A 13702-nucleotide genomic window follows, 5' to 3' on the forward strand; every position below is an offset into this window, starting at 1 on the left:
CCCATGAGCAGTGCGGGTAATTCACCCACGCTTCTTATCAGCTTCAGCCGCCCTGCTAAGCACTGTGCGGCTCAAGCAATCACCTGTCCTCTCACACCGGGCATTTATTGAAACGCTGTTCACCTACACGGTGACCCCCGTTTCTATGCAGGTGCTTCCGACATACGGCTTTCAAGCATCAATATGTCGGCAAGCTCTCGGTGACCGACGGCTGGACGTTGCATCCGTTCAGGCTGCATCTATGCGTCCCCGAGCATTACGGGTTCTTACCCTCGTATTCTCCGTCATTATAAGACTGCCGCGGTCTTATTGCCGGTGTCGGGTATTGAGCGGATTGAGACTTCTCTCGCCAACCCGCACTCCGGGGAGCCATCGGCGAGTTACCTACATGGGTATTCCCCCTTATTATGCAGGTACTCCCGAATTCGCCCTCTACGTCAAGCTCACGTACGGCGACGACTCCTTCAGCGGTAACTCTCTCCATTCTACCCCCTAAGCGGGCCCGTAGAATGGAGGTAAGAATCTCTTACATACCGCATGCCGCACTTCTCTCGTGAGAATGTTTGGCTGCTTTGAGAGGGCAACCTATCACGTCCGCGGACCGTCCGCCCAGGCGACGGGACCGTCGGTCTCTGGTCTGAACCCCATTTTCTATTCGAAAGTAAGGGTGCCCTGTCTTACTTAGCTCCTACTCTTGCAAGGCCAGAGTCTGGGCTAGTACAGACACCCGTCCTCCAGCGATCGCCGCTGAAGAGAGGGCGACTCCGATATGAGCACCATCACCGCTCAGCGGTATGTCTCACCATCTCATAGCTCTCCGAACTTATGAGTATGTATATCGGATCTGAATGTCACGGCGATTAAAAGTTCTCCTATGCTAGATATCCCTCCTGTTGACATTCACAGCTGTTCCCCGAGCCCTTCCCGGTCGGGTAAGCATCATCTCGGAGGAAAGTAACCGCCGTACATCTCATGAGATTGTTGGCTATGTACGTGCGCTCAAGCTTGTTTAAAGCCCCAGACTTCCCTGTCGGCATTCTATGCCTACCTTCTGGGCACACCCACCGTACCGGGTCGGCGAGTTTACACCAAACTGTACGCCGCCAGACCATCGGTCGAGCTCTAACAGTCTATCTTATAGACTGCCCTCTATGTGGGTCAAGCTTGCGGGCGTCTCCGCCGTTTCCTCCTTGTGTGGAGTGGTCTACGGTGGATGTCTTACCGTGCCCGTTTGTCGAACCGTCTTCTCATTTAGAAGCTTTTTCACTCGGCACACTCGAGTCGCCTCGCATGCTGCTTTCATCCTCCCTCCATGCAATGCATGTGGCCATGGTCACCGCACGACCGAGGATGATGTAACCGTGGATGTATGTATGCTTATGCCTACCTAACCACGATCACTACGACCCGCTTTTTCTCGGGCCGACTGTGGATGAGTCTCTCCATGTAAGTGATTTACTTCACTGAAGTTCTTCTTTTAGAAACTTAGATGCTCATCCCCCGCTGCTTAGGGCGTCATTTTTGCCGCCCCCGCAGCTTTTTGGAACTCTTTTTTCTCCGACATCGGATTGTTCCACGCTGCCGCAACCGGCGCCGGCGGTGCTTGCTCTTACGATCACCTGAGAGACCAGGCCTTGTGGCTGTTTTCATAAACAACTGGTTCTCACCGCAGACTGATGGAAATTTTTGTGATTACTTTCCTCAAGTCTCCTTCCTCCTTCGCTTGTTTCTTCAAGCGAGGACATCGACACTCTTAGCCAGTTTCCGTCCCTAACTTGATAAGACAGGGCCGTTGCTACCTCATTCGATTCCGTTGGGAACGTAACTGTTGAGGTATCATATCTGGCGATGTCTGTTCGTTAGAACATCTCTTGATTGTCGCTTTCACGTAAGATCATGACAGAGACTTTTCGCCAGCTCCCTCTGGCGTACACTTGCTGCTGTTAGGGATTCCCCCGCCTAGCCTCACGGGCTCTCTCGGCGATGGTGGCTTGAGCCAAGCCACCTCTTCCACCGCGGGCACTGCACCCTCAGATGGGTGCTTCAATCAGTACGGGAGAAAGGGGATCCTGAGTTCTCTCTCGATCACTCGGTCTATCACACTTTTGTCGTGATGTGTACCGCGCTGTTTCTCTGACACGCCCGGTTGAGCTGTTTTGACCAGACTGCTTTATTCTACATAGGCAGCAGGTCCGCGGCATTTCTTATTAACAGGATGGCACTCAGTCGCTTTCTCGACCCTTGACTGCCTTACGAGTGGTTTTCTTCTTAAATCCCTACTCTCCGTCGTTCCTGGTCCCCTTCGGACCGCTAGTAACGTTCTACCACAGCTCTCTATCAGAATTCTGCAGATGTTCTGCCCTCACGCATTTGAGACAGATATCGAATTCTGGGCGCTTTCTCCCACGCGGAGGCTTCTGAGATATTTCGCCTTCTCAGATTGTTCGATTGATCACTTACTGAGCCTTAAAAGCTTCAGTTTTCCGATCACGATTCTTGTTGAAATTTTCAACAAATTCCGAATTTTACGCTCTAGTCAGCTGGTGATGTTGTTCTCCTGACACTAGGCCGAGGGCCCATGATACTTAGTATCTTTCTTCTTGGCTCTTTCTTGGAATCGTCGTTCACGACTTCTCGAGGTCCGCCTTTTTGACGCTCCTCTTTCCTTCACTCCTTGCTCTTAAGGACTTCTTCACATGAGGCTTTATCGCCTCCCCTGTCCTTAAGGCAACGGCCTTCGTGTCTTCATCTCCCTATTTTTACGCACTTCTTAGTCTAGACATGCCTCCCTTCACGTTGAATCCGTGTTGGTCTAGCAAATCAAATGGGTATATCCCAGTTATTGATGTAAATTATGAAAATACTTACCATGATTTTCTTATTTACGAGATAACTGGATATACCCATTTGAACCCTCCCTCCTACCCCTCGCCTTGTGTGACAACATGTCTTGCCCGCAGGCTCATGAGAGGAAATGGACGCCAAATTGCGCGACGATCTTGGGATAGTGCGTTGGTAGGGAGATGCAGCGCGCGCGCAGGAAAAGTTGTGTACTCTATATTCGGCACGCAGGTTCATCGTAATGAACTAGCAAATCAAATGGGTATATCCAGTTATCTCGTAAATAAGAAAATCATGGTAAGTATTTTCATAATTGGTAATAATAAAGGAATTACTGAATTTGTTTTTTATTTTGCTTGCATAGCAGAGTTAGACTATAGGTGCTGCTTTTCTGATGGCATCATCAAGCATTAAAATCTAGCAGTTTCTTTCCCACTTTGATGTGATTCCAGAATATAATATTTTGTTTGGAGTATATGATTATCAATGACTCATTTAGTGAAAAAATGTCTACAAATAATGCTTTTCTCACCAGATTGATATGATAGAAGAAGATGCTAGTCAGCTGTTTGTGAGTGATGGTAACAGGTTGAGTACAACACAGACTGGTGTTACTCACTACTCAGCTGGTGGGGGTGTTAACGTCACTGCAGCACGCATGGCTCTCAGGACCAGAGATGTGTACTGGAACCTCCCCGAGATATTTCTTGGCAACAAGGTGAGATTTGGTTGATTATAAAGTTGTGGTACTAATTACAAAAAAAGGTATTGGGGCAGATTCTTGCCAATGTCCAGCACATGGTTGTATGTAAATGATTGTGGTAGAAAATGAGTACTTAGGAAAATGAGCAAGTGGAAATGAGGTTTATCATGCTATTTCTCTAAGTCTGCATTTGGGCTTTCAGCTAGTTTTCAAAATTGACCAACATTAGGGCTTCCTTGAACTTTAAATCATTACTTAGTAGATTGAGGTGTATGATCGTGTTATTACAATTTACCATTATCTTAAGGTCTTTCTCTTTCTGTTTCTCATATATTATTGCTCATCGCAACTGCACATTTTGAGGATTGTATTTCATTTATGATTTCATATATGAAATCACACATATAATTTGCCCCTTGTGTTGATGCCACATTGGAAATAGATGGCATATTTAAGAGGAAGGATCTGTTGAAGAAAGATCTATTGGAGGAAGGTTTGTCTGAATGAGAGGGTTGATCAAGACGGAGAGAAGTGGAAAGAGAGAGTGATGTGCTTAGTGAAATAAATGTTGATTGATGTGCCTTATTCTCATTCCCCCTTCTTAGGTCACCGCCTATGGAGGAATGATCAAATACAAGATAGACTACACAGAACCAACGAGCACCGATGGGTGGTCTGAAGCTAGACCTTATCTACCTCATATCATGCTTGTAGGAGAGACCCAATCTCTTGTCATTCCTGTCTCAAATCTCAACGGAAAATCAAGACCAAAACTTGAGCTCTTTGAGGTAAGGATTCAAACTCAGTGTTTTCTTTTTGCTATTGTATAACCTTTTACAGGCATTTAGGATAGTGTTCATGTGTTTTTCTGTTGCCTCTTTTTTTCAAGAGAAGTATTTGGTTGATTACGTTGTTGATTGACTTGAAACTTGAAATAGAATAATCACCCTGTAAGTTTATGTTATCTTAATTTAGAAATGGATAAAGTTCGCAGATTTGTGTTGTTCAATTTAACCACGTTTTATAAATTGTGGCTCTTAAGAGGGCGTTCTTGAAAATATAAAAAAAATACCTTTAGAAAATCCTTATCAGAGGGGATAAATCCATTCATATATTCTTCCCATTTTTATTGATTAAAGGAGGGGAGTTTTAGATTGGTATATATGTTTATTTTTTTTGAAATTTGTGGCTAAGTATCGTTTTTGTTTCTTTTCCCCAGCACAATTTTCTCCACCAAGGTACCGGCATTGCTCCTACCAGGGAAGAATTCATGATGGTTCTTCAGGATCTTAAATCTATTCTTCTTCCTGCTTCTCAGACCTACCAAACACTCTCATCTAGGTTAGTTGTACCCATTAACTTTTGAATTATCAGATTTCCATTGCCTTATTACAGGGGACTACAATGATATATGACGCCTGTCTCAAATAAATGGGGGTTTATGAGAATCAGTTCTTTGACATTAACTTTTGCAACAACTGCTTCTTCTGAAAGTCCACACATTAAGGCAAACCTTATATAAACCTTAATCCTAATCCTGAACCACAAATGCTGACAAGGTCCGATAATAATGCTTACCCGATACCCCTAACCTCATAGAAATTAATGGAGGAGCAATTGTTGAGTAGGTAAACATCACATTTCTGAGGAATAAGCATGTGGTAAGCAGTTCAACTTGTGATTAAAAATGCTTTCTCAGTTTTGACCATAAGCTCATGAGACTTGATGCATACTTTGGTCTTGGAGTAGAGATGCACAAAACATTATTTGACAAGTGTCAGAAAATGTTGCCATGGTATTGACACATTATGGCCATAAATCAAGCAAAGTCATGTGTAGAGTAAACTACTGTCTTGGTTTTCACATAATGCTTGCGAGACTTAGCAGGTACGGGGCAATAATGTTGTTGTCATGAGCTAGAATATTTTCGTCACCTTCAGAAATATAGCTTGTTTCTTTCTTGTTTCATTCTGTACAGGATATCCAGTGTCTATATGGAAGTAGGAGGACCCAGAGGCAATGATTCAACTAGCCCTACAGTACTAGGAATAGAGCAATGTAAATGCCCTAAAGGATATCGGGGCACATCTTGTGAGGTGAGACTCCTTACAGTCCCTACATCTACTGACTTTGTGCAAGATATTCTAACACCCCATTTGGTGTGCTAGTGCCCTTTGGAAAGGCATTAATTCTCACTACCAGGTCTCTTGGAGAGGACCTTAAGCTATCGGTCCTCTGGTTGCTTACTTACAAGTATTCATGCTTTCTTAGCAATTAGGTAAAATATCACCTCCACCACCACCAAGAAGATGGTGGATGCAGGAAATTCCAGCGTAACAATTGCAAAGCATCACACTTTACTGTATTCAAGTTCATTATGCAGAGTTTATCATTCATTTTATCATTCAGTTATTTACACAATAAATTTTACATCATAATATTGAAGAGTTGAAGAGAAAAAAAAATTACATTTATTATGCCACGAATCAAACATGACACACGGTGCATTATGTGCCCATGTCCACCCGGCATGACGTTAATCTACATTTGCCACTCTCCACCCATGTGAGGTTAATGGATACCGAGCAGGAAAGAATTCCTTGAATGCTCAAGCACCTGATCAGAGTACCCATGCTTAAGATCGCATAATAGTATACTGCACTTAGAAATATTGTATTATCTACTGTATCAAATGCTGCATGTTATCTTTTTTCCCCTTTTTCCCCTGCTTATAGGAGTGTATGCCAGGCTATGTGAGGGTACAAGAAGGGCCATACCTTGGAAGATGTGAGCTGTGCACCTGTCATAAACACTCTGATATCTGCAATGATGGCAATGGCAAGTGCAAGGTAAGTACATGTATATTGCAAAAATTATATTTTTTTTGCAGGAAAAATATATTTTTTATGAAAATTCTACAATAGTTTATTTAAGGCAAACCCCCAAATGAGACCAGAGTTTAGATGTTTTATATGTTTTTACAGTTCACACTCTAATTTGCCGTTATTTTAACATATCATAAGCCAACAAGATGGCATTTTATCAAACTTATTATAAATGCAGTTCATTCCTAAAGCGATTTGTCTCCACTTTGTGTTTCTTATAAGAAGCTGTGATGCTTATAGTTATCCTGGTGGGTGTTTCATAAAGCTGTTTGTAATTTAATTTAATTTAATGAACTGGCAATGGTTTAGCCCATAAGACAGGAACACCGGTCGTTCTTAAAGTCGCTCTTGAATTCAGAACAGCTTTATGAAACGGCCCCCATGCTATATTTAATAGTTCATGACTTGAAGTAATGTTTAACAAAAAGTGGAGTTGAAGGTAGAAAATTTTGATTAATTTACAGAATTACTGAAGAGAGGAGGATAAATCAATCTATGAATGGTACGCAGTTTGGTTGCCATAAAAGATCACAAGGACATTTATTTGTATGTAAGTGGTACGTGTAATATTGACACTGGTAAATAATTGTCTTGGTCGTATTTACATAGCATTTCACTTCACATTAATGCTAGTATGATGATTTGTTAATGCTAAATTTGACAGGATTGCCAACACAATACAACCGGGTCAAGATGTCATCTTTGTGCACCTGGTTTCTATGGCGATGCTACCAGAGGAAAGAGCAATGATTGTCAGCTGTGTGGATGCCCTCTTAATATATTATCTAACAAGTAAGATACATGTATAATCAATATTCTCTAACAGCTAGAGGTAATAAACCTGCAAAAAACATAGTCATTTGGCTTTTCGAAATCTAGTCCATAAACTATAATTCATATTCATATTCATTTCTCTTAATTGGTAATTCATAGAATGTTTATACATGGTATTCATGTTTTGGATTGGAATTCAAAATGTTCAGACAAATGTTAAAATAAAAAGAATCAGGTATTTGAATTCCTTCTTTTTTGTGTTTTGTATGAATCTTTTGCACTGTCTGCTATTGCCTTGCATCATCAGAACTTTGAAGAAATGCCTATTCACACGGTCTCATGGTATTTACCTTGTAGCCCTTAGCTTCTTCAAAAGAATCATGCTGTATTTGTCTCTTCATGACGCCAGTGAAATGACAGTCATAACTGGGGCCTGTTTCATAAAAATGTTTATGATAAAGAATTTGCAATAGGAATTAAAAGCTATTGAAATCCTTTAATCTGATTGGCTGATAAAAAAACTTATTGTAGAAATTGTGCATTTGCTATGATAATAAGTCTTTATAAAACAAGACCCTGAAGTGACTTCCAGTCTATCAGAACTAACTGTTTATGTAATATTTAGTAATAGTTTTCTCTTTCAAGTGAATATGTTATGAATGAACCTATGGCACTTTACCGGTAGGCAGTGCTGTAGTTTTGGTCTTTGAAGGGTCATGATAAAAATTTTCTGTGCTTTTGATTTTTGTTTTAGTTTCAGCCCCTTGTGTGAGTCTGCAAGTGATGGCGGTTACATATGTACAGCTTGCCCTCGTGGTTACAGTGGCAGATATTGTGAAAGGTCAGTTTATATCGGTGACAATTCGTAATTCTGAAGTTTCTTAATTCCGAAGGTTCGTAATTCCGAAACACGTAAATTGCCTCCTCGATGTTTGTTAATCCGAAAACGTAAAAGGGTTCGTTAATCCGAACGTTTGTGGTGTTACTCGGAATGTTCGTTAATCCGAAAACGAAATAAGGTTCGTTGTTCCAAAGGTTACTTAGTCCGAAAACGAAATAAGGTTCGTTAATCATATCATTTTCGGACTAATGAACCTTCGAAATTACTGACCTCATTTCATTTTCGGACTAACAAACCTTCAGAATTACGAACCTTCAGAATAACGAATCTTCGGAATACTTTGTAGAAAGGCGAGAAAAAAAGAAAAACATCGATGGATGCATGCAACTGCTTCCCTCTCCCTTCGTGATATGTGTCTAAAATGGAAGAAAATTGTTTCAATATAAATTTGTTGAATCCAAGCAATGTTTAGTACTCATTTTCTTGTCAATGACATGTTTTTACTATTGAAACTGATTAGTTGAAAGATGCAATTATGAATATGTTTGTATCTCCATCATTTGGAAAAAAAAACACTGTGTCATATCGTCTACGAAAAACAAATCAGGAAACGCATGCAAAATGCAGGCTAGTTGTACCACCTTTTTATAATCAAGTTGGAAAATATATCTCTTATATTATTTGCTTTGAAATTGTTTTTGTTTGGTTTTTAACAGTGCTCTATATAAAAGAAAGAATAGGTGTCAATCAGAACCTATTATCTCACATTAACAACATTTTAAATTTGTATTTTTTTCCATGATAGATGTGCTCTTGGTTATTATGGCAACCCTTTTGTCCCAGGAGGAAGCTGCCTCCCCTGTGGCTGCAATGAATATGGCTCAAACTCTACAGCGTGTAATAGCACCACTGGACAGTGCCATTGCATTCCGGGGGTGACAGGACGTAGCTGTGATGAGTGCAGCCCGAGGCATGTGATTACAGGAGATGGATGTACTTGTAAGAAAACATCTGATTTTTTTTTTTTGTATTAGTGAATTTTCATATCTTTTAGATTAGGAGCACAATGCATGATGTTTCGTTAATAAAGATTACTCAAAGACATGTAACATGGCTAAGTATTGTCATCTAATGCCTTGTTGATAAGAAGTTGACTTTTGTTTCGATTCCTAAACACATCCAATTTATTTCTATTGAATTTAATTATAGTCATGATGCAAATTGTATGTCAAGATGAGTCAAATGCTGATATGATTATATTCATACTGGAAAAAGAATGTACATGTATATTTACTTATCACAGAAATGCCAATCATCATGATTGTCAAGCAAGTTCAGCAGAATTAACTACTAAGTTATCCAAAGATATTGAAAGCAAAGTTTCCTGTTACACCAAATGAATGACATACAAAATTTAACTGGGATCTCATAAAATGGAAAAATTGCAAATTTTATTAAATAAGAAAATATTACTCGCCAACAATTAATAACAATTAACAATGGGATCACTGAAAAGTCTCATTTGAGTTATTTTGCCACAGTCACAAAAGCTTACCCATTTACGGTTTCCTTGTGAGACAGCAAGGTTTTAGCTCCAAGCTCCAAAGTATTATAAATAAATATTTGTAATATTTGGAAAAAAATAATTTTTTCTTTAGAATCTGCTTTGTTGTTTTATTACTTCCATACTTGTGTGAATTATTACATATATGTAGCTTGTGACGATGGTTGTACCGGTCCTCTACTTGATGCCTTGGATGAGATGAGAGATGATGTGGATGGTCTCAACACCTCAAGATTTATCCCTCCACCATGGCCAATCCTCATGCGACTTACAGATGAGAGAAATCAACTCCAGGTAAGTGTGGTACCAATGAGAATATTGGTGATGGTGGAGATGGTGGTGGTGGTAGTTATTGGGGATAATGGTGATATTGGAATGGAAAGTGTTTGTGGTAATGTTGACCGTGCAATGATGAGCATGATAATAGTATAGTTGACGATAGTTTACATTGATTATAGTATATATTGATTTTCATGTTGGTGATGTTTTGCTATGATGGTGATGGTATCCTCTATTGCAATGATAGTGGTAATGTCGGAGTGAAACAAATGACAAGATGGGAGGTTTGTTGGCTGTGATGACTGCGATGAAGACGATGCTGATGACTATTATTGTTATTATTATCATTATTGTTATGATTTTACTTATAAACAGTATCTGCCATTTATGGCCATGTAAGCTTTAGTCTATATGTTTGTAGCACCATATCATTTAATTCAGAAACTTTGACATATACATGTATATTACATAATGTATATTTATCAAATATCTTTGATGTACACAAACAATATTGATTTAATCCTGTTGCCGATTGGTACTTTGGGGATGATAAATGCCTGAGTCAACATGTAAACCATTTCAAGTGAAGTATTTCATTGCTTCTTCTTACAGGATCAGGTGGACTCATATAATCGAGCTGTGGTCGCTGCCAATGAATTGATTGCTTCACTCCCAAATGGTACCAATGATCTTAGTGCTCAAACAAGAAGGCTGAGGCGAAAAGTAAGTCTGAATGTGGAGTATTGTATTATGGAGCTGGTTCGTTAAGATTGATCATACACAGTAATCAATGCAATCAATCACAGTAATGAGCCCCATGATTGATTGCTATGCTTTGTGTAACGGGGCCCTTGTTGTCTTTCTCAAGCCCAGTAATAGTTTCTTGGTGTCTGCCTCTCTGAGATCAGCCGAGCAAAAGTGACTACTTTTGACTACTACTGGTATTTCACCAAAAAGTCAGGTAGTGTGTTTTACAATGAATTCTGCAATCTTCTTTTAAAGTTAATCTTCATACTCTACACCACCTGAACAATAGGAAATATAGAAATGATGCAGTGAAGCTAATTACATGAGATAGAACAGACAACATTGTTAATGTAATATTGTAATCAATTCCATAATAACCCATGTAAATAAACATTTTTAGCTGGATTATATGTTTGTTCATAATCTTATCCTAACGTCAAACTCAGGAATGATTTAAAGTGGTCCTTAAATCAGTCAAATTTCAAATTATGTGCTTTCTTGTGGATGCTTGAACTCTTTTACATATGAATGTGCATTCATTAGTTTTAATGCTTTTTATCATTGCATCATTCCAGTTTGACCTTGATTCAATTACTTGATTCAACATACTTGTAATTTGTGAAATGACTGTGAATGTTATTTTCTTCATCTACCGCAAGCTTGATAGATACACAGGAGGGATTGAGTTGGTTGCAAGGAATGCCTCGGATGTCAACCTCAGAGCCAGACTCTTAAATGAACAAGTCAACGCAACATACAAACTCATTAATGGTATGAATACAAATGGTGGTTCTACAAAGATATTTTTGGAAATTGATGTTGTACAGATTTTTTGTATGAACCTCCTGACTCGGGTATTTTAGTGAATGATAGTGAAAAGAATGAGATTATCAGGAAATGTAGCTTGATCCAAACAGGTGGGACAAAGGCTAGAATCTAGCTCCAAAGTGTGCATGTGAAATGTTCAAATGATTAGTGATGCAATCAGCTAAAATAATGTGTTTGATGACAATAATGATAATATTCCTTGGTAAAATACATGTAGTGTTCTGTGATGAAAGCAAAAGACAAAGGCCTCCCCCTCTAAAAAAAATCCTGTTGGGTACAAATTCAACATTTATGTGCGTGCAATGCCTCGTCTTTAATTTGTTTAGGGTGCGTGTCTCTCAAAGACTAATAGTGAATGAAAATGCACCTTTAAAAAGAAATGCACATGACTTATATCTAAAAATTATCTTATTAGTGATTTATTGCTCGTACCGTTGCATATTAAATGAATTCTCTCTCTACTCCATCTCCATCAGAAACGGTTGCAATGTTCAAGGACCAGTTCTTAAACCAAGGTCTTTTACCGGCCAGAGAGAACGCGCAGTTGATCAACAGAGCCATGAGAATCCTTGAGGAATTAAGGGATAGGTCTTTAATAGAGATGCAGGTTGCTGCAATAGAAGAGAGAAGGTAAGATAATCACTTTTTGACAGATCAACAATTTAGAGATTTCTTGTTCATTACTCAATGTGAATTTAACTTGGGCTTTGTTGACAAGACCATACACAGTATGTCAATTGTTGGGTAAAACATTTCCATGTTTGATTACCAGCAGTGTCTATGAATATGAATTGATAAATGCATGTCAAATAGCAGATGATGGGAGAGCTCAGATTTCTTTGATTCATTTAGACTTACACAAGTGATTAAATGACATTCAATGAGTGCATTTCGTCTTACTACACAGACTAGCTAGATTGAGTCTCAACAAGACCAGTAATGGCTATGCTGAAATGCTTCAAGATCTTTACGCAAAGATCGCTCAGGGCAAGGAGGATCTGAATGATTTCATTCTCAAGCTGGATGAACTACTTATCAGGTGCAGAATGGCTGATAGGACGACCACAGAGGCCTTTGAATTCATTGAAAGTGCAAATGATTCTTCTAATACCCTTCAGGTGTGTATATGAGAATATGGCTTGGATGTGGTAAGAGAAATGGTCAGGTGTATAGGGAAAATGATGCCGAGGATGTGGGTTTGAGTCTAGAGGCAGGAAATGGAAAAGAATATGATGGTGAATATGAGGTTGAAGATTAGGGTTTGCGGGTGTGGGTGAGGGTGAATGTGAAGTTGAGGATTAGGGTGCGAGGATGATTTGAGGGTGTTGGTGAGGGTTAAAGTGAAGTTTAGGATAAGGGTGTGAGGGTGATTTTGAGGTTGATTAGGGTTTAAGGGTGAGGGTGAATATTAAAATTAGGATTAGGGTGTGGGGGTGATTTTGAGGTTGATGATTAGGGTATGAGGGTGTGGGTGAGGGTGAATATGAAGTTTAGGAGTAGGGTTACTTTGAGGTTGATGATTAGGGTTTGAGGATGTGGGTGAGGGTGAATATGAAGTTCAGGAGAAGGGTGTGGGGTTGATTTTGAGGTTGATGATTAGTGTTTGAGGGTGTGGGTGAGGGTGAATGTGAAGTTATGGATTAGGGTGCGAGGGTGATTTTGAGCTTGATGATTAAGGTGTGAGGGTGAATGTTAAGTTTAGGATTACGGTGCGAGGATGATTTTGAGGTTTATGTTTTGGGTCTGAGGGTGTGGGTGAGGGTGAATATGAGGTTGAGGAGTATGGTGTGAGAGTGTGGGAGAATTCAAGGATGAGGAATCGGGTATGAAAGTGTGGGATAGTGTGATGGTGAGTTTGAGGAGGAGGGTGTGGGTGATGGTGAATAACAGGTTGAGGAATAGGGTGTGAGAGGGTGGGTGGGGATGAACTCAGTGGAGAGGATTTGGGTATGGAAATGTAAGTTAGTGTGTAGGTGACGATGAGGATTATGGTGCGAGGGTGTGACTGAGGGTGAATGTGAGGTTGATGTTTAATGTATTAGAGTGTTGATGATGTGTGAGGGTGTGGGTGATGATGAATTTAAGGATAAAGATTTGCATATGAAAAAGTGGATTAGTGTGAAGATTGAGGATTAGGGTGAATATGAGATTTAGAATTAGGATATGTGTTCCTCGTTCTTCATATATTTTTAAATTTTTGACAACTACATGCCATAATTATTTATATTTTTGTTCATCAA

At 39.8% G+C, this 13702-nt stretch overlaps 1 protein-coding gene across 1 annotated transcript in view; it reads left to right on the top strand.

The window, feature by feature from the left end:
- LOC121431309 (laminin subunit alpha-2-like) overlaps positions 1 to 13702 on the top strand; it is a 160945-nt gene that overhangs the window by 137827 nt on the left and 9416 nt on the right. Inside the window, exons 26-38 of the mRNA XM_041628820.1 lie at positions 3377 to 3559; positions 4150 to 4332; positions 4764 to 4885; positions 5523 to 5640; positions 6280 to 6393; positions 7094 to 7221; positions 7958 to 8044; positions 8850 to 9043; positions 9760 to 9902; positions 10500 to 10610; positions 11294 to 11405; positions 11939 to 12092; positions 12370 to 12580. Of these exons, the coding sequence (XP_041484754.1) occupies positions 3377 to 3559; positions 4150 to 4332; positions 4764 to 4885; positions 5523 to 5640; positions 6280 to 6393; positions 7094 to 7221; positions 7958 to 8044; positions 8850 to 9043; positions 9760 to 9902; positions 10500 to 10610; positions 11294 to 11405; positions 11939 to 12092; positions 12370 to 12580 (1860 nt within the window). The remainder of the gene's footprint in view (positions 1 to 3376; positions 3560 to 4149; positions 4333 to 4763; positions 4886 to 5522; positions 5641 to 6279; positions 6394 to 7093; positions 7222 to 7957; positions 8045 to 8849; positions 9044 to 9759; positions 9903 to 10499; positions 10611 to 11293; positions 11406 to 11938; positions 12093 to 12369; positions 12581 to 13702) is intronic.

Source organism: Lytechinus variegatus, chromosome 17, assembly GCF_018143015.1.
Source record: "Lytechinus variegatus isolate NC3 chromosome 17, Lvar_3.0, whole genome shotgun sequence".
NCBI lineage: Eukaryota > Metazoa > Echinodermata > Echinoidea > Temnopleuroida > Toxopneustidae > Lytechinus > Lytechinus variegatus.